A 22518-nucleotide genomic window follows, 5' to 3' on the forward strand; every position below is an offset into this window, starting at 1 on the left:
GAGGGTTCTTCTCCAAGGCTAGACCATTGTGAGGGCATGGTGGAACCCGACACAGCAGTGGCCACGACAGAGAGAGAGAATCATTGCCCCCAGGGCCACCTCTAGAGTAAGTTTCTATGCAAGTGTTTGGTCTCGATGATGAAGGAAGTGACTTGGTCATTTAATTAAATATATTTTGAGGGTCTGGTGTTCACCAGATGCCATGCATGATATACTCTTGGGGATACAAAAAAGTGGAAACAATGATATCTTTTTCATAAAAACTTACATTCTAGTTAAAGACACTAAAATGCCTCAAAGAAAGTTAACATTACCAGTAGGGAAAGTGCCAAATAACAAAAATGGTAATAAAAAAAAAAATAACAGCAGTGATTTATTGAACCCTTAGTATGTGTAAAGGCTCACTGTGCTGATTAAGCACTTTTTGAACATCATTACCTTTCATACATTATTTTTAGATTACCTTTTTTTTTTTTTTTAGATTTTTTTTTTTTTTTGAAGGGGTAGTACAGAGAATTCCATACACTTCCTGGCCACTGCCCCGCCCACCCCACCCCCAGCCAGTTTGCCCTATTAGTAACATCTTGCATTAGTCTGGCAAATTTGTTACAACTGATGAATCAGTATTGATATATTATTACTAACTAAAGCCCATAGTTTACATTAGGGCTTACTCTTTGTGTGCACCATTCTGTGGGTTTTGACAAATGAATGATGTCATGTGTCTCCCATTACAGTATTCAGAGTAGATTCACCAACCTAAAAATCCCTATTCTTCACTTATTCATCCCTTCCTCTCTCCCCCTTGCCCTTAGCAACCAGTGATATTTTTACTTTTACATTTATGTGTGAATATCACCCACTGTGCTAAGCACTTTTAAGTGCATTGTTTATTTAATCACAAGAATCCTAGGAGGTGGGTGTGATTTTACCAGTGGAGAGGTGAGGCCCAGAGAAGTTAAGTGACTAGATCAAGGTCACACAGCTCATAGGTGGCAGAGCTGGGATTTGAGCATAGACAGATTGATTGGTCCCAGAGCCTAGGCTGCTGACTGCTACCTCGTATTGCCAGATGAGAGGTGCAGAGGCGAGGCTTGTTGGGTGGCCATACAGGTCAGGTGAGCCTTGAGGTATGAGGATGATATAGGTGGAGAAAAGAACATATTAAGTAGGAGAATGTCTGGGTGAGTGTATGACGCTGTCAAACTGGAAAGTAGTTTAGGGCTAAATAAAGCATTTAGGTTCCATAGATCAGGTGCCAGCCACCTCTGGAGGCCACCTGGTTTCATGTTTAGATAGAGTCACTGGAAAGGCCTTTTTGGTGTTCTACTCCAATCTGCTCTGTGTCATTTTAATAATTGTTTCTTGGACCTGCCCTGGGGAGCTGCATGGAGCAGGTGTCTTTCCTTTTCCATATAATTCATTTTGTGTATTTAAATAGGGGTCTCATTTCTCCACCATTATTTTGTCGTGTCAGCTCCTGTAACTTAGCCAGAAGCTTTCATATTCTTTCTACACTCAGCCTAGAGATGACTTTTCTCCCTCTTAAAGGGATAAAAGACAAAGCCTTTTTAAGAAAATACTTGAAGAAAGCAGAAATTCTGTAGCCAGTGTAACAGGAGGTGTTACCACAGTGAAAAAGGATGATCTCTGGGCCTGACGCTACGGTCCACCTCATAATAACATAAATAGGGCAAGAGGCTCACCGCATGCCGCAGGTTCTACAGGCATCCTCTCATCCACCCTCACAGGGGCCCTCTAGGAGGTCCTTTGGTTATCATCCCCGTTTTACCAATGAGGACACTAAAACTCTGAAGAAGTCAAATCATTTGCCTGGCCTTTACAACTAAGAGGTGGCAGGGTGTGGACTTGAGTCCAGGGCCCACCCTGGAGCTACTACCCTGTGTGGCTTAAAGCACACCGCTTGGGGCCTTCACGGGACTCTTGTGCCAGTGAGAGGAAGTCTTAGCCAGTCCTTAGTGTGCCACTGGATCCTTGAAGAGACCGAAAAACTTTCCAGCCTTGTGGAAGTATTGGGGTGTGGCAGCACTGGAGGGCTTTTAGGGAAGCTAGCCCTGGGGATCCCTGGGAGAAGACCACAGCTTGAGCAAGGCAACCTTGGTGGAGCCTTTGAGCAGTCAGAACCTACCGGAATGGGCAGCTGGGAGACAGCCAAGTAGTAGGAGACAAAACTGGCTGCATCGTCAGCACTGAATGTCAAACAGTGCAGTGACCTCATGTCAGAGCACAAACAAAACATCACTCAGTGCAAAAATCCTTGAACACTGAGGGTTTTCTGTCCTCTTGACTAGTACAATCGGGCAGGCTTCAGGTCTTTGGAGATCTGCCATACTTGAGTGGCTATAAATTGTGATTCCTCTTTTTTTCCCCCAGCAGCAAGCATCTAAAGTTGAGAAGGTGTTCTTTACCACTGCAGTACCAGTAGCCAGTAGCACAGGTATGTAATTGTGTGTTAGCCTTCAAAGAAAGTGAACTCTCTGGGCCCCTTAGGGCACAGTTAATGGTTGCTTTGCCCCAGATTTAAAAAACTCTAATTTGTCAGATTGTATTGTTTATTTATTAGAGTATTTCACATCTTCACAACTATTGGAAGTTAGCGTATCTACGGCATAAATGCTATATTTAACATTCCTTAAGGAGCAATGGTTCTTTTCTTCTCAGATATAGCTTTTAAATGTAACCAGAAGAAAGTTTGACTCGCAGTTAATGCCAAAGAGAGCAGCTGTTAATTCTTTGGACTCTTTTCTAACTACAGTAATGAAGAAATAGCATGTGGGTCAGAGACTCATAGAGTGAAATGTGCCTTTTTTTTTTTTTTTCCAAACTATTTTATAGATTAAGAAATGGGGCCCTGAAGACTTAAATGACTCGTCCAAAATTGTCAGTGAGTTTGTGGCAGAGACAAAGCACTAGTTCTCAGGTCTCCTGATTCCCACTCTGTTCTTCTGTTCTCCTGTTCTCTGGTCTCTAGCTTTTTTTTTGAGACACACAAAGCCTGTCTGATTTCACAGTGGGACTATGCAGAGCACACACACACTCACAGAAGAGCAGGAGAATGTGCATGAGCGCAAGGCTGACCGTGTACAGGGGGATTCCCCCCACCAACCATGTGTCTGAGCCTGGGGATGGGAGCATGAGGCTCTGGAGGAGCTTGGTCTCAGGCAGGCGAGACACAAGCCCCAAGTCCTACCCTGTGTGGAGAGAGGTGCGAAGGGAGGCAGTAGCTCCATGCATATGGTTGGGAAGCTCATGGGCCCATGGGCAGCCCTAGGTGTTAGCCTGCTGGAAGCAGCATCAGGAGAGGAGGGGATGAGCTGGGTCTTCAGAGAAAAGAAGAGGAAGTTCTCCGGAGAAACAGCCCTGTCTGGGGAGTTTAGGCAGAAGCAAGAGCTCATAGGCCCAGAGGTATGAAGAACACATGTCAGGGAAAGGGACACATATGCTGTGGCTGGCATGGAGGGGACAGGGCAGAAAGGCTGGAAACGAAGCTGGAAATACAGGGTCATCTAGATGGTGTGCCTGGCTCTCTAAGGACAAGGGACTTTGGCGTGGAGGGGATGGGGAGTGTCAGGCAACACAAAGCCTGGAGCATGGCATCCTTCCTTGCCACCATTCCTGCCTCCGAGGCACTCGGCACTCCCCTAGTCTGTACCCCCATCCCTCACGCCCCTGCCTGCGGCTACTTGAGGAGCAGTGTCTCTTGCCTCTCTCGCAGGGAGCTCTGTACAGCAGATTGGCCTCAGTGTTCCTGTGATCATCATCAAACAAGAGGAGGCGTGTCAGTGTCAGTGCGCGTGCCGGGACTCTGCCAAGGAGCGGGCAGCAGGCAGGAGGAAGGGCTGTTCTTCCCCACCCCCTGCAGAGCCGGGCCCCCAGCCTCCTGACGGGTCCAGCCTGAAGCTACCACCGCAGACTTTTTCCTCGCCCCCTGGCCCCCTGTCGTCCTCCTCTGCTGTACCCTCTTCCTGTGAGCAAAGCAGACGAGCAGAGACTCCTTCAGACCCTCAGACAGAAACGTTAAGTGCCATGGATGTGTCAGAGTTTTTGTCCCTCCAGAGCCTGGACACCCCGTCCAATCTGATTCCCATTGAAGCACTACTGCAGGGGGAGGAGGAGATGGGCCTGACCAGCTTCTCTAAGTGAAAGGGGGCCGCCTGCGCTCACCTCCAGCAGAGGAGGCCGAGCGGGAAGCAGAAAGTGTGGTGCCTGCCATCAAGGGGGGTCAGCAATTCGAAGGATGAAGAAATCTACTGTTTGAAATCCTCACCTTTCAGACGTATTTTCTTTAGTCATATCCCAGGAGCATCCATTTTAAGGAACTGATCTTTGGAGAAAAAAAAAAAAACCAACAAAAAAAAAAACAAAACAAAAAAAGCTAAGTTATAAATGAACTGTTTGGCTGCACTGTATGTCACTTTTGCTTATTGTCATGTGAACTTGGAAATTAAGGTTACTCGTATGCATAAACATTCGAAACGAAAGGGTGTGGATTCCATCAGTCTGATGCTGCCCATCACTTGCACTGGGGTCTTCGTGGTTTGGGCAGCAGAGCTCAGTGGGTCGGCTGTCCCTCTGCCCTGTGCGACTTTTGAGTCTAAGGCTGAGGCGGAAGCGGGCACGGGAGGCCAGACCCTCACTCCACCAGAGGGGGCTGTGGCAAAGGCAGGCCAGACAGCTGTGAGCTGGACAGGGATTGGGTGAGGTGGTTTTGTTGTTTGCTCTTGCTGTCGGTGGAGCTCAGGGGGACTCTGGGACTCTGGCAGGTGTCATCCTGCAGCCAGCTGCAGCACAGTGGGTAGCTGAAAGCCTGGCCTGAGGCTGTGTGGACGATCAGGTTCTGGGGGGGGCGTGGGGGGCCCTAGGCGAGCTGTTGACTGCTGTTGATCCACGCGTGTGCAGAGCAGGCTCTAGCAACATTATCACAGTCTTTGCCTTCCTAAGTTCTTCCTGTCTCTTTCGGTTGGTGGCCAGGGCCGGCAGATTGCAGTGAATTTTTTGGGGGAATGTCCCTGTGTTGTCCTAGAGTGGACATGTGGCTTATGGCCAGTTGCTGGGTGGTGGTCTGCCTGCCTTTAATGGTATTTTCTTCTTCAGAGCAGAAGAGCTGCATTTTGCTTATCAGGAGAAGGTGCAGCTTTAAGGGAGTTTTTTGTTTGTTTGTTTTTCGGGTTTTTTTGTTGTTGTTTTCTTTCTAAGGCGGCATGTAATTGGCAGGCCAGGTGTCCAGGTTCCAGGTTCCAGCCAGGCTTTTGGTTGCCCCTCCCATCCCTGCCTCCCACCCCTCTGGATTTTGCATACAGTCTAGTACAGTGCAAAGAAGGATGTGACTTGCTCAGCTCAGCTTAGTCATGTGATTTCTAAACAAAAACAAAAACAAAAACAAAAAAAAAACACAAAAAACAAAAACCATAAAAACGATGATCTTCTACTCAGGGTAAAACAAAACAAAACAAAAAAAATCCCCCTTCCACCAAAAAGCCTGAAATGTTGCAATAAGTTATCTCATTTGGAATGTTTCATTAAGTTGTGTTATAGGAAATTTTTTTTTTTTTAATTTGTGTGTAGAATGATATCCATCTGTCTGCCTTTGGCTCCAAGTCATTGCCTCTTTAAAATAAAACCTAAAATACAGTTCACACTAAAATGAAAAGTTTCTCTCAACCGGCTATATTAACATAGTCATGAGTGCTCAGCAGGCTCACGGAGCCCAGAAATGAGGCCTGAGGCCTGGCCCAGGGTGTAGACTAGGCCTCTGCCTCCAAGAACCCCTTCCTTCCCTGCCTTGAGCGAGGAACAGGGGTCCACAGACAGGACTGCTCTTCTGAGTCAGCAGGGTCAGGCAGAAAGCAGCCATAATTTTGCCTTCTTTTTCCATTCCCTAATGTAGAGAGATCTGCATGTGTCACTCTTCTGTTCTCTGAGCTATCACTCAGGGTCAGCCAAGACCATATCCAGAGCTGATCATTTATCTGGGAGCCAGAGGCCCTGCCTTGGACAGAATTTCAGGGACAGAGTTGGACCAGAGGGCAGAGGTAGTAAACGTTGTGCCTGCCACGAGGAGAAAAGGGTTTTCCCCGCAGGCAGCTGGTGGGAGCTTCTCCTTCTGGGAGTCTAGTCAGGAGAGTCCCTTTCTTTTTAGACCTCCTGCACTCCCCTCCCCGAAAGGCTGGTGGCTTTTGGTGCCCACCTGACCACAGCAGAAGTCGATAAGGCGGGAGGAAACTTCTGTTACCCCGGTGGCTTAGTCTTCCTGCACAACCAGTTGCTGAGCGTGGGCTGTCCTTGGCTGTCTCTGGGTCTTGCACCCATGGGAAGCTCTGAGGCAGGAACCTCGCTTAATTTCTAAATTAATTTGAAAGGGCAGAGCAACGCGCTGGAGTCCCAGAGGTAGCTCGTAGCGGAGGGTGTGAATGACCTCCCCACATACCCATCCTAGGGGTACCTGGGACTCAGTTTCCTGGGAGCCGAGGTGGGAACAGAAGCCCAGGGCCATTGGACTTGGCGGTGGTTTCATTATCGCTTCTTTCCGGTTAGCCAGGGCTGTGCTCCTGCTGGGCCTTGCTAGGTCAGTGGCTTTTGTGCTCTCCAAAGATTGGCGGTGATGAAGAAGCCTCTTAAAACAGTATTTAGGCTGACAGGTTTTTCTAGTTGAAGTATCTGCCTCTTGAGGGTGACTCAAAATTATAAGGGGGACTATCAGGGCCAATTAGCTTTTGAAAAATCAGGAATGTGCTTAAAATGCTAGCGAGTGGTTGTGAAGAGCAGGTTTTTTTCCACAGGGCAGGCAGTCTTTCCTTCCTCTTCCGGTGCTCTTTCCCTCCCATCAGCTCCTGCAAAGCCTGGCCACTGGTGCCAGGGACGTTAGGGAAGAGCGGGCCACTGGCTAAAGTGGAATGAGCCGTCCCAGAGAGCGCTTTCCCAAGCCCAGGAACGAACCTGTGGTGAGGTTAGGGAAGGGCTGCAGACTTCGGGCAAGGTGAAACCAAGCCTTTTTTCTTCCCACGGTAACCTTAGCCATTTCCACCCGGTAGATGTCTACTTCCAGCTCCCACTGGCATCTCCAGTTCCACACCGCCCCTCTACATGGTGTAGTCAGCACCAGGGACTGGAGTTCACAGACTCAGGAGGGGTAGGGCACGGGCTGGCACCCTCCAACTGCCTTAGCGATTTGGGCCCTTCCCAGCAGGCAGGTGAGACATGGAGGTAGGATGGCCCTGCCTCTCCTGGGGGGGGGGGGGTCTGGCCAGCCTCGTGGGGGCATCACCAGTTTGGTGACAGGTGTTGGTGTCCTTTATTAAATTCCACCCCTTTCCCCTTAGAAGGAGATCATGGTACAAAGCCCAGGAGGGGCCTTAAGGTGTGAAGACCTTTCTGGGTAGAAGCCAGGGACTTCTCTCCACCACCTCTGGGAAAGTCAGTTGATTGGAGTTTTACCTTCAGGGTCAAGGCAGTGAGTGGACTGATGGGGGATCATGGAGGGTGGGTGGGTTTTCCTGAGAGACTTTGTATAACGCTGAATGTGTCCAGAGGGATGAGTTTGCAGAACCTCATATTGGTATATTAAAGAAATAATAAAATAAAAAAGCACTTTAGGTTATTTTATCTTTAACCCAATTGCTGCAATTTCTTTTGTGTGTGTGTATATATATATATATATATATGTATATATATATATATATATATATATATATACATATATATACTTTCCACAAAGTTTTATTTTTGCTCAGAATAAAAAGTTAAATTGAGGTGTGAAAAGAAAAGCACTTACCTTGGTGCAATATGTGTAGCTTGATGGTCGTTGTCCCATGTGGCCCTGGCCTGGCCGCGTTTTTTTCTGCTCAATCAGAGCCCCGTGCTGTGAGGCTGTCTATAGGGAAACACTATTATGCATTCTCAGCAACTGCTCAATCTATGCAAGCCTTCCCTGTGTGCCCGAGGGCGCCCCTCAGGCTCTCTGAAGAACTGCTGCGGGTCCTGTTTTCTTCTGCGGACTGTTGAGGCCCTTTCCCATCACTTCGTGGTCCCTTGCCATCTTGCCCCGCCCTCACCATTACAAAGTGATGCCTGGAAGGAAGGGACAGGTTGTTCCTAGGTAGAAACCTGGCACCTTCTAGACTTTTGTATTTGTAATCACGTTCTTTGTCCTTAACATTAGAGACTTCCCCAGAGTCACCCAAACCATTGATTTGTGGAACTGCAACAGTATTGCCAGAGTTTACATTTTCCTCCACCACCAGTCAGAAATGTTTGGGAGACGGTGGTGGTAGGAGGGGAGCGGGCAGCATGAGCCATTTCCCTACTGCTCCCCTCACCACCCGTGTTGGCTCTTTAAGCAAAAAGGTCTCCAGCCTTCATTAAATCCAGTAAACAAAGCTGTTAGTAATCTGCTTTATCGACTTTCTTCCTTCCCCCATACTCCTCTTTTGTCTGGGGTGGGGGGCCCCCTCTCCCCATTCTATCTTCAATTCTCAGGCTACTATAGAATAGAGAAGTTTTGAAATAACACTTCAGCCAAAGCAGAAAAGATTTCCACAGATCAATATGCAAACGGTCCTCCTGCTGTGACATCGATGGGAAATTGTCCATTCCCTAATATTGGGGGTGGGGGTGGGGGGAGGCGACAAAACTGAATTTTGCCTAGCTCTGGTTGGTAGTCCGTTTAGCCTGTTTCCTCTTGCATGTTTTTGGGGGACAGGGAGAGGGTCCCGTGTCTCCTTTCACGCCCTTGGGGTAAGCTGATGATCACTGTTGGGGCATTTCTCACTGTTACCCTGTTCCGGAGGGCTTCTCAGTCTGCACTGAAAAATGCAAATTAAACTGGATCTCATGTCAATGTGTACATAGTACAAGCTTTTTTTACTGGAAGCAAAGTTTAAAACCACACACTGCCCTTTTGGTGGTGTTCCTGCTGGGCCAAAAATTGGGTGATAATGTAGTGTCACTTTCTCAGCTCAATGCAGTTTCTACTCTTTTTCTTATGGGAAAATTTTTCATAAAACTTTTTTTCACCAAAACCCAGGGGTGTTTTTTGCAATATCCTTGTTATCCTCGTAGTGGTGCCAAGTCAGAGGCCTCTCTTGCCCTTCTCCCACGTCCTTAGGCCTCCCCAGGGCGCCTTTGATTCAACAGTCTACTGTTGTGTTTTGGAGAATGTGAGGGTGGAGGGGGGGGTCAGAGTTCAAGGTGGCTGTTACCTTTCCCTGTCAACTCCTCGTAGACCCTTTTGGGGGAAGGTGGCTGGAAACAGGTTTTTGCTGAATTTCTGGCTCACATCTGGCCAGGAAAGGCAAGACCCACAGACAGCCTTCTTTTTTTTTTTTTTTTTTTTTTTTTTTTTTTTTTTGACACACACTAGTAGTCATTGGCCGGAGGTCTTGGTGACAGTGTTTTAAAATCTCAAATTGTTTTATTTGGATTATGTAAAAGCCTATCAAGTTTATTTAAGTGTGAAACATGGGAACAACGGACTTCCACTGAGCGATATGAAAACGTTACAGGTTCAGTACTTCCAAAGGAAGAAACCTCCAAACCCAAAAAAAGAGTAAATATGAATTTGTATTTTTGAAGAATGTGAAATAATGGTGTTTGCTTAATTGCTCATTTTGTATAAACTTAATATTGTACTTTAAAATATCTGCTAAGAAGTGAAAAATTTAACTTTTTGGAATTGAAAAAGCAATATTAAATACTAATGAAATCCTAATTAAATGCTTATTTAAATCTGGTAGTATCTGTGGCATTTCTTCCCAAACCCTCTCATGGTTGACAATTTCAACCCACCCCCCCCCCCGCACCCCCCCCACCCCCCCAGGTGAGTCTTAGGAGACAGAAAGGAAAGGTCCATGACCAGGAGAGTCTGCAGGTTTCCTTTTAATCAAGGCTCTGCTAAAAGTGTTTTGTGGGGCCGGGAGCCCCCAAAGCATGAAATGGACATGTAACACCACTTGGATCCCCCAAAGCAGGCCAGGCCGCTCTGGAGAGCGCTGCTGGTCTGCCCAAACCCGGGTAACCAGCCTGGGTGTTCGCTGGCGACATTCCAAAGCTCAGCACTGCCTTCAGCCAGGATGAAGTGGGAGTGAACCCAGCCGCCAGCAGAGCTGCCACCCCAGGCCGAGAGCCAAGTACCAGCCGCTGCCAGTGAAGACTGGCCCCTTTATTGGAGGGGGTTGTCCGGAGTCCAGCGGCCAGCCCCGGGAGGGAGAGAGAGAGGTCAGGACGCCCGTCAGGGATGGTCAGGGCTCCGCAGCTCCGTCGCCTGCATCCTTTGGAAAGCCACCGCGGGCGGAGACGGCCGGCTGCGGAGGCGCTCCGGGCTTGGCTGACACGCTCTGGTGGGAACAGAAAGGAAAAGTGAGGCTGGGAGGCAAGGCCTCGGCTTAGGCCCCGCCAGGACGCAGGCCACGGGGCCCGGGACGGCACTGAACTTTTTCGCAGGCCGTCGCGCAGATGAAGGGAGGTGGGGGGGGGGGGGGGCAGCGGCGGGGAGCAGCGGCGGGGAGCAGCGGCGGGGGCAGCGGGGGGCGCCCTTCCACCACCCGCCCCCGGGCAGCCCAGCCCCGCGGGGCCCCCGCCTCCCAGGCCCGGCCCGGGTGGGCGCCGACCCCGCCGCCAGCCGGCTCCGGGCGCCGCCGGCCCAGCTGCCGCAGCATCTCCTCGCAGGCGGCGATGGTGTCCAGGAGCTGCCGCTGCCGCTGCTCCACGGCGTCCAGCAGCTGCTGCGCGCGCTCATCCCGGGGCGGCGGCGGGGGCGGCCTCCCGCCGAGCCCCAGCCCCGCCTTCGCGCGGTCCACGCCGGCAGCCTCCCTGCCCGGGAGAGAGCGACACACGCACGGTCAGCGCCGCGCTCGCGCTCGCGCTCGGCCCGGGCCCCGTCCCCCCGCCCCGACGGGCCCGCTCTCACCCCCGCGACCAGTCTGAGCCCGCGCCCCATTCCATCTCCGCCTGCGCGGCCCGACCACCGCCCCCCTCTCGGCCGCCCCCCTCCCCAGCGCCGCGCTCGGGCTCCGCACAGCCGCGCCCCGCCCCGTCCCCACCGGTCTCCTTCAAGCCTCCTGGGGGTCGCGGTCCCTTTAAGCGGCCCGGCGCGGGGGTGGGGCCGGGCCGCCGCGGCCGGAAGCTGGCTGGGCGCGTCACTTCCTCCCGGAAGCGGGCCCGGGCGGATGTCTCCGGCGCGCCGGTGCGGGGCGCTGAGGGCCGCGGTGGCTGCCGGCGCGGGGCTGAGCGAGGGGCCGGCGGGCTCCGCGCGGAGGGGCCGCCTCCTGCGCGCGCCGAGCCGGCTGCTGCGGCTCCCTGGGGGCGGGGCCGTGCGGGCCGCAAGCCCGGAGCGCGCCGGCTGGACCGAGGCGCTGCGGGCCGCCGTGGCCGAGCTGCGCGCCGGCGCCGTGGTGGCCGTGCCCACCGACACGCTGTACGGCCTGGCCTGCGCGGCGAGCTGCTCGGCGGCGCTGGACGCCGTGTACCGCCTCAAGGGCCGCAGCCACGCCAAGCCGCTGGCCGTCTGCCTGGGCCGCGTGGCCGACGTCTACAGGTGAGGCCGCCGCGACCCGGCCCCGCTGGGGGCGGCCCCGCGGGAGGGGCTTCCGGTGACAGGCCCGGGAGACCGAGGCGCGGGGAGCGGGAGGGGCTCGGCCGGGCTCCCCCCGGGGGGGGCGGGGGGGCGGGGGGGCGGGACCCGGAACCGGAGATGCGCGCCCTCCAGCTCCTCCAGCCCCTCCAGCCCCTCCCGGGGCGCTTCTGCGACCGCGCGCGCGGCGGGGCGGGGCGGGGCGGGGCGGGGCGGGCTCCCACGGCCTGAGACACGCGCACGCGCACGCACACGCGCACGCACGGCGGAGGATGCAGAGCACGCCCCGGGACTCGGCGGCGCCGCGCAGGACCCCCGCAGCGTGCGACCCGGCCGCCGTGGGAGCCCGCTGACCCCCGGAGCCCCGCCGTGTCAAACCCCCCGGGGAGCTGGAGAGCGGAGACGGGTCCCGCACGGCCCTGGACAAGGACCGGCACTGACCCTTCATCCCCCGATCTGTGTTTTCCAGGTACTGCCGCGTGAGCGTCCCCGAGGGACTCCTGAGAGACCTGCTGCCGGGCCCCGTGACCCTGGTGTTGGAGCGCTCGCAGGAGCTCAATCGGGACCTGAACCCCTGCACTCCTGTGAGTCGCATCTTGAGCTCTTGCATCCCCCCCCCCCCACGCCTGCCATCGTCCACACGCGACCACATGCATCCACACGCGCCTGCCAGAGCCGTTTCCCCACCCCTTCCCGCCTCTCCTGACCCTCCTGACCCTCTGCGCCGCTCTTGTGTCCCAGCTTGTCGGCGTCCGCATCCCGGACCACGCCTTCATCCAGGATCTGGCCCAGGTGTTCGGGGAACCACTCGCTCTCACCAGCGCCAACCTTAGCTCCCAGGCCAGTTCTCTGACCGTCGAGGTGAGTCACCCGGTCCTCCCCGCCTCCGCCAAAGCATCACCAGGCCACACACACACACACACACACACACACACACACACACACACACACACACACACAGTTTTCTCTGAACCAGCCGGGTTGATGGTTCACTGGGGTGCCTCGCAGGAGGCTCTACCCATTTGGTCCGACGGTGGGAAGTCTGTACGGTTGGCACAGGGTGGGGGAATCCAAATTGAACTTGGAAAGGTTTCGTTAAAGTGTTTGAGAGGTGACAGGGAGAATTTTTTTTTCCTACTGCCTTTTTTTTTTAAAAAGATTTTATTTATTTATTCATGAGAGACACAGAGAGAGAGACAGAGACACAGGCAGAGGGAGAAGCAGGCTCCATGCAGGGAGCCCCATGCGGGACTCGATCCCGGGACTCCAGGATCACGCCCTGGGCGGAAGGCAGCACTAAATCGCTGAACCACCCAGGCTGCCCCCTACTGTCTTTTTAATAATTTTTTTTTTTTTTTGTCTTTTTAATAATTAAAAAAAAAAAAAAAAACTATCATGTTAAGTGTAATTTTTTCCACCCACCCCCCCTTTTGTGGTGGTAGCTGTTTGAAAAAATAGTTAGGCAAGAAGTCTTGACAACAGTGCTGTAAAGAAAGTTCCGGCTCTGAAACGTTAAATCGCTTGACCCAGGGACTCCCAACCCCATTGTCTTCCCTGGCTACCAGTCTAGTCAGAGAAAGGATCATCCTAATTCAGTCTTGAACGCATAGCTTGGGGGGGGGAAAAAAAAAAAAAAAAACGAGAACACAAAGAAATGTCACCCACCACACATTTTTCTTCTTCCTGAACTTGAATGTAAAATATAGCACAGTGATGGGGTTTTCCATGTCCGGACCTAGAGAGCAGCTTCAGGGGCCTTAGAAAGTGAGAGCCCAGCATCCTATCCTGTCCTGGGCCCGCAGGCTTTACCTGGGCCCCATGGTTATGCCCGAGGCAGTGGGGTTGGGGTGGGGGTGGGGCTGTTCTTGGCTTGTCAGCAAACAGTTGACCTGTCCAACGCAGGAACTGGTGGTTATGATCTTTCATCCCAAATGCCCAGGCCCAGCCACCGCTGCAGGGTTTCCATGAGTGGTGGTGCTGGGGAGAGTGGGCGATGCTCTCACACAATTAACAATTCAGTCCACGGTTTTTGGGGAGGGTATCCTTCCTGTAGCCCAAAGATTGAGTGCTGGTGCCATGCACGTGGTAGAGTCCGTCCTCCGTGTCTTCCTCTCCCTATCCTTATCCAGGGTTCTCGTGAGATCTAGGATCACAGTGTCCTGGATGAAGTAACTTGCATGCAGTGACACAGAAATTTGGGTGAAAGTTCAGGGTAGAGCCTACATCTTTGGACACCCGCCCAGGACTCCGGTCACTGTACTTCTACATCTCCAACAGGAGCCCCATGTGGTTTCCTCTTGGCAGAACAGAATTTTTGTTAAACTCTAGATAGGTGTTACTTGAGGTAGTAACCTGGGAGGGCTCCAAACCTCATAGGATGCCATGTCCTCGGTGCTCAGGCTGTGTCCTTGGCACAGCTGACCTTAACTGAATGAGGTCCCTTCCCCTGCTTAGAGGGAGATGCCTCCTGATTTAGAAGTGTGCAGCCTCCGTCTTCCTACGAACACCGTGTGTCGTATGACATCACTACGGACACCAGGGGTAGTGTCCATGCTCTTCCTCTTCCTCTTCTCAGGAGTTCCAGGACCTCTGGCCTCAGTTATCCCTGGTCATTGACGGGGGACCCATTGGCGATGGTCAGAGCCCTGAGTATCGTCTGGGCTCAACTGTGGTTGACTTGTCTGTACCTGGAAAGTTTGGCATCATTCGTCCAGGCTGGTAAGTCTCTGCTGTGGCATGGGGATAGAATTTCAGGAAGGTTGGGGCGTGGGGGGTGGAGTGGGGAGGAAAACTTAACAAAATAAAGGTTGGCACTCCTGCCTTGTCTGGAGCGGGGTGGGCAGGTTTGGAGAAGTGGTGGATGGAGGGGACTAAGTTTGCTGGTGTTTGCTGGCTTTTTGAGGATTCAAAGGATTCATCAAGGGTTTGGGGAAGAGAGCATAGTCAAGACCAGAGAATTTAGAGGTCGCTGATCGCCAGACTCTGGTGGGCTCAGGGCTTTGAAAAGTCAGATTTTAACTGCCCTTGGTTTCTTCCTCAGTGCCTTAGAAAGTACTACAGCCATCCTCCGACAGAAGTACGGGCTGCTCCCCTCACACGGATCCGGATCCTGCTCGTGACCTCAGGAAGAGGGAGGGCCGGAGGACTGGTGCTGGACACTATGTGTCTGTCCACTGGGGACTGGCAAGGTCTCATTGACAGAGGCCACTGGGGCTATAATGTTACTAGTCTGACTCTTAAAAGCAACTTCTCTTTCTGAACACTGTAGACCAGGCTCTCACGCCTGGTGGGGGAGGTCATATTTATTATCTTTATCTGTAATTTCCTGTATCAGCCAAAAGCTAACTAGAGACTATATTTGAGAACATTCCTAGGATGGCCTTGTTGTAATAAGTTTCTTTTTTTTGGAAACTTTTTGAAAGATAATTTGAGGCACAGATTCAAAGTCCAGTCAGAGCACCCCCTGGGGGGTGGTGGTGGCTTTTAAGGTCCAAATCCGCCAGAGCACCAGCTGGTGCTGTGTAAGAGCCTCCAGTGACCAAAGGCATATGTTTGGGTACCTGAAGCTGGAACCAGAGTAGGATAAAGACTGTTGAGCTGCAGGCCCGACACGATTTCCTCTGAACTGGAGAGGCGGCGGTAAGGCCTGGCGGAAAGAGTCATCGCTTCAGACTACGGGTGGGAAGTGAGCTCAGTTATAACGGTGTGGGGGTGGGGAAGTCCAAATCAAAGAATGCTGGAAAACAAATCTCTACTATTCTTTCCAGCCAGTGGCTTTTTTTCTTATTTATTCATAAAATAAATTAATGAGTTATGCCTGCAACACCTTTATTTGAATCCGGTATGTACTCAGAAGCCTGTATCTCCATTCACATGTGTACCAAGTGTTAAACAGAATGATTCTTGGCTATTTGAGCCTTATTTCTCCTTGATAGAAAATGTTCTGTAAATAGTTTATTTTTCTTCTTTTGAATTTCCCTAGAGCAGGATTACAGGGTCAAAGTGTAAGAATGTCTCTATGGCTCTTGCTACAGATTAGCCTTGGAAAGAACTGATCAAGCTGCAGTGAATGAGAATTGCTGTTCCTGGCTCTGAACTTGCCATAAGTTTAGTATTTTCCAAACCATGTATGTGTGAAATGAAGCCCCAGTGTTTCTCCGTCCTGGAAGGTTCTGCAGGCCACGGTCCAGTGCTGTGCTCCTGCCCCGATCTGCCCTGTCATCGGTGGCATTCAGTGCCTATTACCTAACTAGAGCTGGGGGTCCCGTGGTAATCCGTAGGCCCCGCTTCCTCCCCTCCTGCCTGGCACCCTGGTCCCACAACTAGGATTCAGGCTGGAGCCCTCAAAGTAATGCACATATTTCAAGTAGCTCCTTTTTTTTTTTTTTTTTTTCAAGTAGCTCCTAAATCTTGCCAAGAAGGTATCCCAGGGCCTGTTTCGAGGGCCCCTGCGAGTATATTAGTGTATTTGTAAATAAGCACTGGTTTGTTAAGCCTCCCCTCTAAAAGTCTTGCTTACGCTTCTCATTTCTTAAGCAAACTCACTCTTTGTGTGCTGCCCCTGGCCAGCTCATCTCACGTGTCAGTTTGTCACAGCATTTGAGGGAGAGGAAGGCTTGAAGAGAACAAAAGGAATGCTTACTTGAGAATACCACGTCATATTTAATTAATACAAATCACAGTAGCACTGAAAATGGCTCTACTGAGTGGGCCTCATTCAGTTTAGGCAGCTAAAGGGAGGGAGGATGTCCTAGTCCTCTCCCTGGAGCTAAATGGTCATCTGGGGAAATGTGGGCTCTGGGGCACAGAGGTATTTTCTCAGAGGAACAAGAACTGAACTCCCAGCACTGGGCAAAACTGCGAAGAGGAAAGACTGTGCTCAGGTACTAGCTACAAGGCCACGCCAAATAAGGAAAGCTGGATCCTGTAAGCTTCTGGAAGAAAGGAACCTTCCCAGGTCAAGTTTCTCCCTAGGGCCTAGCACATAGTAAGGTGCTCCGTTAGTATGTGTTTAATGAATGTACGAACGCTCAGGATTATTTCCTGATCATTGTGTTCAGGAGGCTACTGGGAAGGGCTCAGTTTCCCTCTTGGAAGTCTCAGATAACGGTTCCGTCACTTGGAGAAGACGGACGCCAGGGGAAGAAGGCTGACGGAGCAGGGCGCGCGCGAGCCCAGAGCCCTGACCTCCCGAGAGCAGTGACCTGGTGACGGCTACCCAGCGCCCACCTGCTGAGGTCCAAGCTCCAAGGGATTATCTTAAAGTGTTAAGGACAGGATGTGGAGCGGCCCTGGGCTGAGGCCAGTCACCTGCCAGCCTCTGGGACCCCACCTCATTTCCCGTCACTGCAGAGCATCCCAGCGCCCGCTTGCCGAGAAACCAGCTCCGTTCCACACGGGCCCGGGCCTGATGGCCCACCCAGAGGTGCCCTGTCGCTGACCTGGAGACGGTCGAGTGCCTACAGTCTCGGCCGAGCCCCACGCGGTGACCCCTTCCGGCGAGGCCAGGACGTTGGCTCCTCACATCAGCCATTGCTCTTTCTCCTTGATGAAGTGCTCTGCCCAGCGGCGGGTCAGCTCCAGGTACAGGCTGGGCTGGTGAGGCAGGTAGTCCAGATACAGACGTGTCGGGGTCTTCTTGGGAACGGCCTTCTCGATCTGGGTGCCCTCGTGCCATTCGTTGAACGAGGTGATGGAGACGATCTCGGGCCTCACCATCAGGGCCGCCTGCAGGGCCGTCTCATAGTACTTGCCGTTGACCCTGTTCCGAGTATTGTGGTTGTTCCAAGGCCGGATGCTGGTGTCAATGTAGCCAGGCCCCACGCTGGGAATGAACAGGAGGTTGTTGGCATCACAGAAGTTCTTCACGGCTTTCCAGTTCTGGTGGGAGGAGCCGAAGGAGAAACCGTTGGAGGCGAAGTAGGTGTACATGCCGTCAAACCCGGCAGCCAGGATGTCGTGAGTGTGGCCCTCCTCCACCAGCAGCGCGATGAAGACCCCGTCATAGGGGGTGTTGCGGATGGAGTGGGGCCCGTTGGGTGTCAGGAGGTGGGCCCAGGCCTCCGGGGATGTCAGGTATGAGTCGTAGATATAAAAGAGTGGGAGGCTCTTACCCATGCTGTTCTTATAGCGGTAAAACGCACCGTGGGAGCCATACCTGAGGAGCGGGAGGGAGGAGAACATGAGCCGAGGCCTGGTGGGGGTGGGGGCAGCGGGGGCAGCGGGCACAGCTGCCGGACGAGCCCCCAATCAGATCCTTCCCGATGCCCAAGGTGATCCTGGATCCAGCCAGTCCCCGCGTTGGACGACTCCTGCCTCTGAGCTAGAAGCTAGCGCCCACCCTCCTCCCAGCTGCCTTCATTCGAGCGAGCCGCAGCACGCCACCTCCCCCTTCCACTGGGACGCAGCAGCCACCGAATCGGTCTCCAGGCTCCCGTTTCTGGCTCCCTATAATCCACTCTTTCTAAGGCGTGAACCGGGTCCTGAACCGGGTCCGAAGGCTCCCTACCGAGGCCTGCAAGGCCCCTCCTACTTGGTCTGGCCCAGCCCACCCCCATCCCTCCTAGCTCCCCGTCTCCCCACACCAGCTACACTCGCCTTTTGTTCTGCTGCCAAACCTGCCCCATCATGGGCCTTTGGATCGACAGCCCTCGGTCTGGAATTTTCTGCCTGCCCCAGATCAGGCAGAGCTGAGCCTTCCTTCAGGTGTTAGCTCACAGGTCATCTCAGAGATGTCTAGCCCCCATTCTCAGGCGTGCTCTAACAATACCCTGCTCTACTCTTTATTATTACTTTCTCACAGTGTGGGCCAACTATTTGATTTTTCACGTGGAACGACTGCTTCACTGCATCCACACCCTAGAACGCAAACTTGCTAGCCCTCCCCAATCCTGAACGACTGGGGCTTAGGACGGTGCCCGGGCACCTGAGAGCTCTCAGATATTTTTTTTTTTCAGATATTTTTTGAATGAACGGATGAGAGCTGAGAGCACTGTCCCAGCCCCTTTCACATATATTAACCCGTGGAACTCTCACAAGACTCAGGTTAACAGGCTGGCATCACGTGACAGGTTGGAGACAGCAGACCTGGCATTCACACCCAGGTTGCGGCCTCCAAGCCTCACGCTCTGTTACTATGACGCAGCTGCTGGGGACACAGGCATTCTGCCCGGGTGTCTCTTGACCTATGCCTCGAAATCTATCCCCACCCCCTTTTTGATCCCTATCAAAATCCAGGTCCCACAGCAGCCTTACGTGTCAATGATGTACTTGATGTTGTCATGCAGCGTGATGTCATCCCGGCCCTTGTAGGGTTGGATATGGAAGGCCACCTGCCACAAACAGAGGAGGGACTGGTCAGGTGAGTCTCTGCCCAGGGGCCACAACCTATTAAGGCTCATGCTCCACTAGGGTTTTGGGGAGAAGGCCTGGCAATGGTGGGCATAACAGAGATAAAAGCAGCCACTGCCCTCAGGGCCAAAAAAAAAATGGGCAAGAAGCCTGGCCACTTCCCACAGGAGGGCATCTGGGAGTCCTTCTGGGATGTCCCTGGGTGGTGAATATGTTTAAGCTTAGGTGCCGGTCCCACATGATTGGCATTAGCTGTCTGAAATGATGGGAAGAGGTGTGCTGAAGCTGTGTTGATGGGCAAAGGTGCCCTGATCTGTTAAACGTGTCGATGATGGGCTCAGGAACACCAGTGGGGCTCCCCTCTGCTGTTTCTCATCTCCACAGGAGAGGGGAATGAATTATTTGGTTCATTTGGGGAAATTAACTGGACTTGCTTAGCTCAGCTCCATCATTCCTCTTGAATGTGGCCTGTACTCTACTCCTGGAGGCCCAGCGCAGCCTCCCACTGGGGATCCGAGGCTGGAGTTCAGTTTCTGGGCCCATTTGGCCCTTGCCTGCCCTCTATCTGGACTCAGGGTCTCCAACCTAACCTCTATCACAGTGGTATTTATTCAGTCTCCCATTTCTCCTCTATTTAGTTTCCCCAATTCTCCCCCCCTCCCCAGAATTCAAGAAAAGAAGAGTGACAGGTGCGACTGGTTAGAACCTCACCCCCAACACCACACCTGCTGCGTATTTGCGTACCTGGGCTAAGGTGGAGAGCCAACCTTGTGGGCAGAGGAGGAGAAATCTCCAGAACGGGCCAAAGAGCACGTATGCTGTTGGGGACTCACCTGGATGTTGTACTGATGGGCGGTGTCGAGGATGGCGGGTACCAGGTCGTCTGAGGGCTCCCCGTTATCATCAGCCATGCCAGGCGGGTACCAGGACAGGACCAGGACGCCTGAGACACAACAAAGAGGCTACTTCAGAGACGCACAGTACCCCTGCAACAGAGCTGTGTTTCCTCACAAACCATCTGCACCTGCAAAATGGTTTCTGAGTGAAACCTTGGGCGAGGCTCCTGCCGGGTCCCCCGCCCGCCCTCCCCGCCGCAGGTCGGATCGGAGCCCCGCGTCCCGGAGCTGTCCACGCCCGCGGTGCTGAAGCGCCCCGGGCCGGCAGGGAGCCCGAGGGGGGCCGGCAGGATGGGCCTTCCGCTTGCCTCCGCAAGAAGTAGAACAAAAGGAAAGGAGTGGATGATGCCACACCCATCTGGCCGCCACAGTCCTAGCTCTAGAGAAGAGGGGCCCCGCTGAGGTCCCGCAGGGAGAAGAGCGCCAAGCACAGGTCACGTTTTGCTTCCATTCGGAAATAACCTTCGTCTCAACCATCTGCCTCTTTGGACTGTAAAGGCGGGAGGGACAGATAGCCTCTGTGCTATTCATCTGTGAACACCTCCCACCATTGTCCCTGCCATTCGCCGCCCCCCCCCCCCCTTCAGTAGCCAACTCCAGATACCTGGAAATGTGTTCTAACACCCAGCGGAATCCAGGGGCACAGTCGGAAAGGAGTGAGCCTCCCCCCTCCCCTCCGCGGAGCCTGCCTGCACACAGAGGCTCCCAGGGACTTCTTTTCCAGCAGAGAACTTGAAGAAAAGCTCCTGCCCCCCCCCCGCCCCCCATGCCAGCAGCCCGGCCCCGTGCAGGTCCGCCGGGCAGCGGGGGCCAACTTTCCTTTCTGCAGCCAGCAAAGGCAGCAAGGGCTGGGCCCTGCCCCGGGCCTGGAGCGGGGCTGCTCTGGCCCCGCGGCTGCAGGACCAGGGCGCCCAGTCCTCACCGGCCGGGCCCGAAGGCCGAGAGACCATGAAGACTTGCTCTTGCTCCTCCCCCTGCTGTCCCCACTCGGGACAGCTCGGGACAAACGCCTTCTCCCCCGGGCCTCGCGGAGGCCGGGCCCCCGGGGCGGGGGCGGGGGCGGGGCGGGGCGGCGCCGCGTGGGAAGCTGGAAGCCGAGGAGGGGAGCGAGCAGGGCGCCAGGCGCAGGGCTGGGGCCAGGACCCCGGGCCGGGCCGGCCGGGGCGGGAGGGACTCACCGATGGCGGCTTCCCGGAGCTGGGTCATGTGCTCCCGCAGCACGTCGGGGTCCCGGGAGCTGTAGGGCCCCAGCTCCGGGTAGAAGCTGGAGCCCAAGTCGTCGGGGGGGCTGTGGCGGCCGCGGGGGTAGCTGGCCGAGATCTTGGGGTCCCAGTGCGGCACCATGACGTGGTCCCAGTGCACGTAGCGGCCCTCGCGCCGCGGGCTCCCGTACCACGAGTAGTAGAAGGCGTGCAGGTCCGAGTAGACGCGCGGGCCCGGCCCGGGGGCGGGCGCGGCCTCCGCGGGGGCCGGGCCGGGGGCGCTGGCGGGGCCGGCCGTGCGGGGCGGCGGCGGCGGCGGCGGGGGCGCGGCGGGGGCCCCCTCCGGGCGCCGCTCGAAGGGCGCCAGCTCCAGGCCGGGGCCCAGCGCCGGGAGCCCGTCCGGGGCCTTGAGCGTGCGCAGGCCCATGAGGGTGCCGAAGGCGAACAGCAGCACCAGGAACAGCGCGATGCAGGCGCGGCGCCGCCGCCGGGCCATGGCGGCCCCTGCGCTCCCCCGCCGGCCCTAGCGCCCCGCGCGCCGCGCCATGGCCGCCCGCCCGGCCCCGCGCGCCGCCCCGCCCGCCCGCGTCCCAGGGAGACGGCGGCGCCGAGCGCGCAGAGCGCGGCGTGGGCGGCTCCCGGCCTCTCCCCCGCAGTGCGGGCGGGCTCGGCACACGGGGTGCGGGCGGCGCAGGCCGCGCGGCGCGGGGGGGGGGGGGGGGAGGGGGGCGGGGCGCGCGTTCCCGGGCCCGCGGCGCGGGGGCCTGGGGCGGCCGCAGGGCTCGCCGCGCACTGGCCGCCTCCGGGCCGGGGGCCGGGGGCCGGGGCGTAGAGGCTCCGGGGGGGCGGGGGGGAGGGGAGGGAATGCCCCCCTTCCGGAGCCCAGGGGGAGTGGGGGGGCCGCAGGGGGCAGGGTGGGGACGAGCGCCAAGGTGTCCAAGGATCCCCTTACCTCCCCCCCTCCGCTGACTTCAGTGTCACCCTCCTACTGATCCCAGGGCCCCCCTTCTTTGCACTTCTTTGCACCCTCCTACTGATCTCGGGGACCCCCTTTGCACCCTCCGTACTGCTCCTGGGGGCCCCCCTTCTTTGCACTTCTTTGCACCCTCTGTACTGATCTCAGGGGGCCCCCCACCCGGGTCCCTGGGCCCCCTCCCACTCCACATGCCAGGCAGCCTGGGAAAACCCTGGGAATCCGCCACTACGGACGCGGCCTAGAGCGAAGGAGGAGGGAGACCGTGACTTGCACAAAGTCACACGGACCTGGCCCAAACCACAGGGTCAGGACCTGCTCCACAGAGGCCCCTGTCACTGGCCAGACCGCTGGGTCTTGGGCCTGTTGTCCAGAGCTGTTTGTCCTCGGACAAACTCCCAGAATCACTGCGGACTGGATGAGATAGTTAACAAAAGGCACTTGATACAGGGCCTAACAAAGTTAGCACTCAGTCCACGTGCACATTCTTTCTGGACTCCGCTCCAGAGG

General features: G+C 54.9%; 4 protein-coding genes across 8 annotated transcripts in view; 2 read left to right on the forward strand and 2 right to left on the reverse strand.

Moving 5' to 3' along the window:
* Nucleotides 1-9744, forward strand: part of MTF1 (metal regulatory transcription factor 1) — a 43602-nt gene extending 33858 nt beyond the window's left edge. For 3 of the 4 annotated variants that reach the window (XM_077844696.1, XM_077844695.1, XM_077844693.1), the window contains exons 10-11: nucleotides 2395-2458; nucleotides 3737-9744. In XM_077844696.1, coding sequence (XP_077700822.1) covers nucleotides 2395-2458; nucleotides 3737-4164 — 492 coding nt within the window. In that variant the 3' untranslated portion in view covers nucleotides 4165-9744. The remainder of the gene's footprint in view (nucleotides 1-2394; nucleotides 2459-3736) is intronic. The other variant, XM_077844694.1, reaches the window with a different exon arrangement.
* A 132-nt stretch (nucleotides 9745-9876) lies between these two features.
* C13H1orf122 (chromosome 13 C1orf122 homolog) lies at nucleotides 9877-11204 on the reverse strand. Of its 2 annotated transcripts, none has more exons than XM_077844701.1 (3): nucleotides 11058-11204; nucleotides 10626-10827; nucleotides 9877-10352 (listed from the first exon to the last, which is right to left on the reverse strand). In XM_077844701.1, the coding sequence occupies exons 2-3, from the start codon at nucleotides 10671-10673 to the stop codon at nucleotides 10257-10259; spliced, it is 144 nt and encodes a 47-aa protein (XP_077700827.1). In that variant the 5' UTR covers nucleotides 10674-10827; nucleotides 11058-11204; the 3' UTR covers nucleotides 9877-10256. The 2 variants fall into 2 exon arrangements, with proteins under 2 accessions (XP_077700827.1, XP_077700825.1); XM_077844699.1 differs by lacking the exon at nucleotides 11058-11204 and adding an exon at nucleotides 10925-11045.
* Nucleotides 11169-15410, forward strand: YRDC (yrdC N6-threonylcarbamoyltransferase domain containing). The gene is made up of 5 exons (XM_077844698.1): nucleotides 11169-11551; nucleotides 12057-12171; nucleotides 12329-12448; nucleotides 14163-14305; nucleotides 14628-15410. Exons 1-5 carry the CDS (start codon nucleotides 11184-11186, stop codon nucleotides 14704-14706), a joined length of 825 nt encoding a protein of 274 aa, XP_077700824.1. The 5' UTR covers nucleotides 11169-11183; the 3' UTR covers nucleotides 14707-15410.
* Nucleotides 15014-21546, reverse strand: MANEAL (mannosidase endo-alpha like). The gene is made up of 4 exons (XM_077844697.1): nucleotides 21012-21546; nucleotides 19771-19880; nucleotides 18842-18918; nucleotides 15014-17744 (listed from the first exon to the last, which is right to left on the reverse strand). The coding sequence occupies exons 1-4, from the start codon at nucleotides 21529-21531 to the stop codon at nucleotides 17108-17110; spliced, it is 1344 nt and encodes a 447-aa protein (XP_077700823.1). The 5' UTR covers nucleotides 21532-21546; the 3' UTR covers nucleotides 15014-17107.
* Between the last annotated feature and the right edge of the window lie 972 nt (nucleotides 21547-22518).

This window comes from Canis aureus, chromosome 13 (genome assembly GCF_053574225.1).
Source record: "Canis aureus isolate CA01 chromosome 13, VMU_Caureus_v.1.0, whole genome shotgun sequence".
Taxonomy (NCBI): Eukaryota; Metazoa; Chordata; class Mammalia; order Carnivora; family Canidae; genus Canis; species Canis aureus.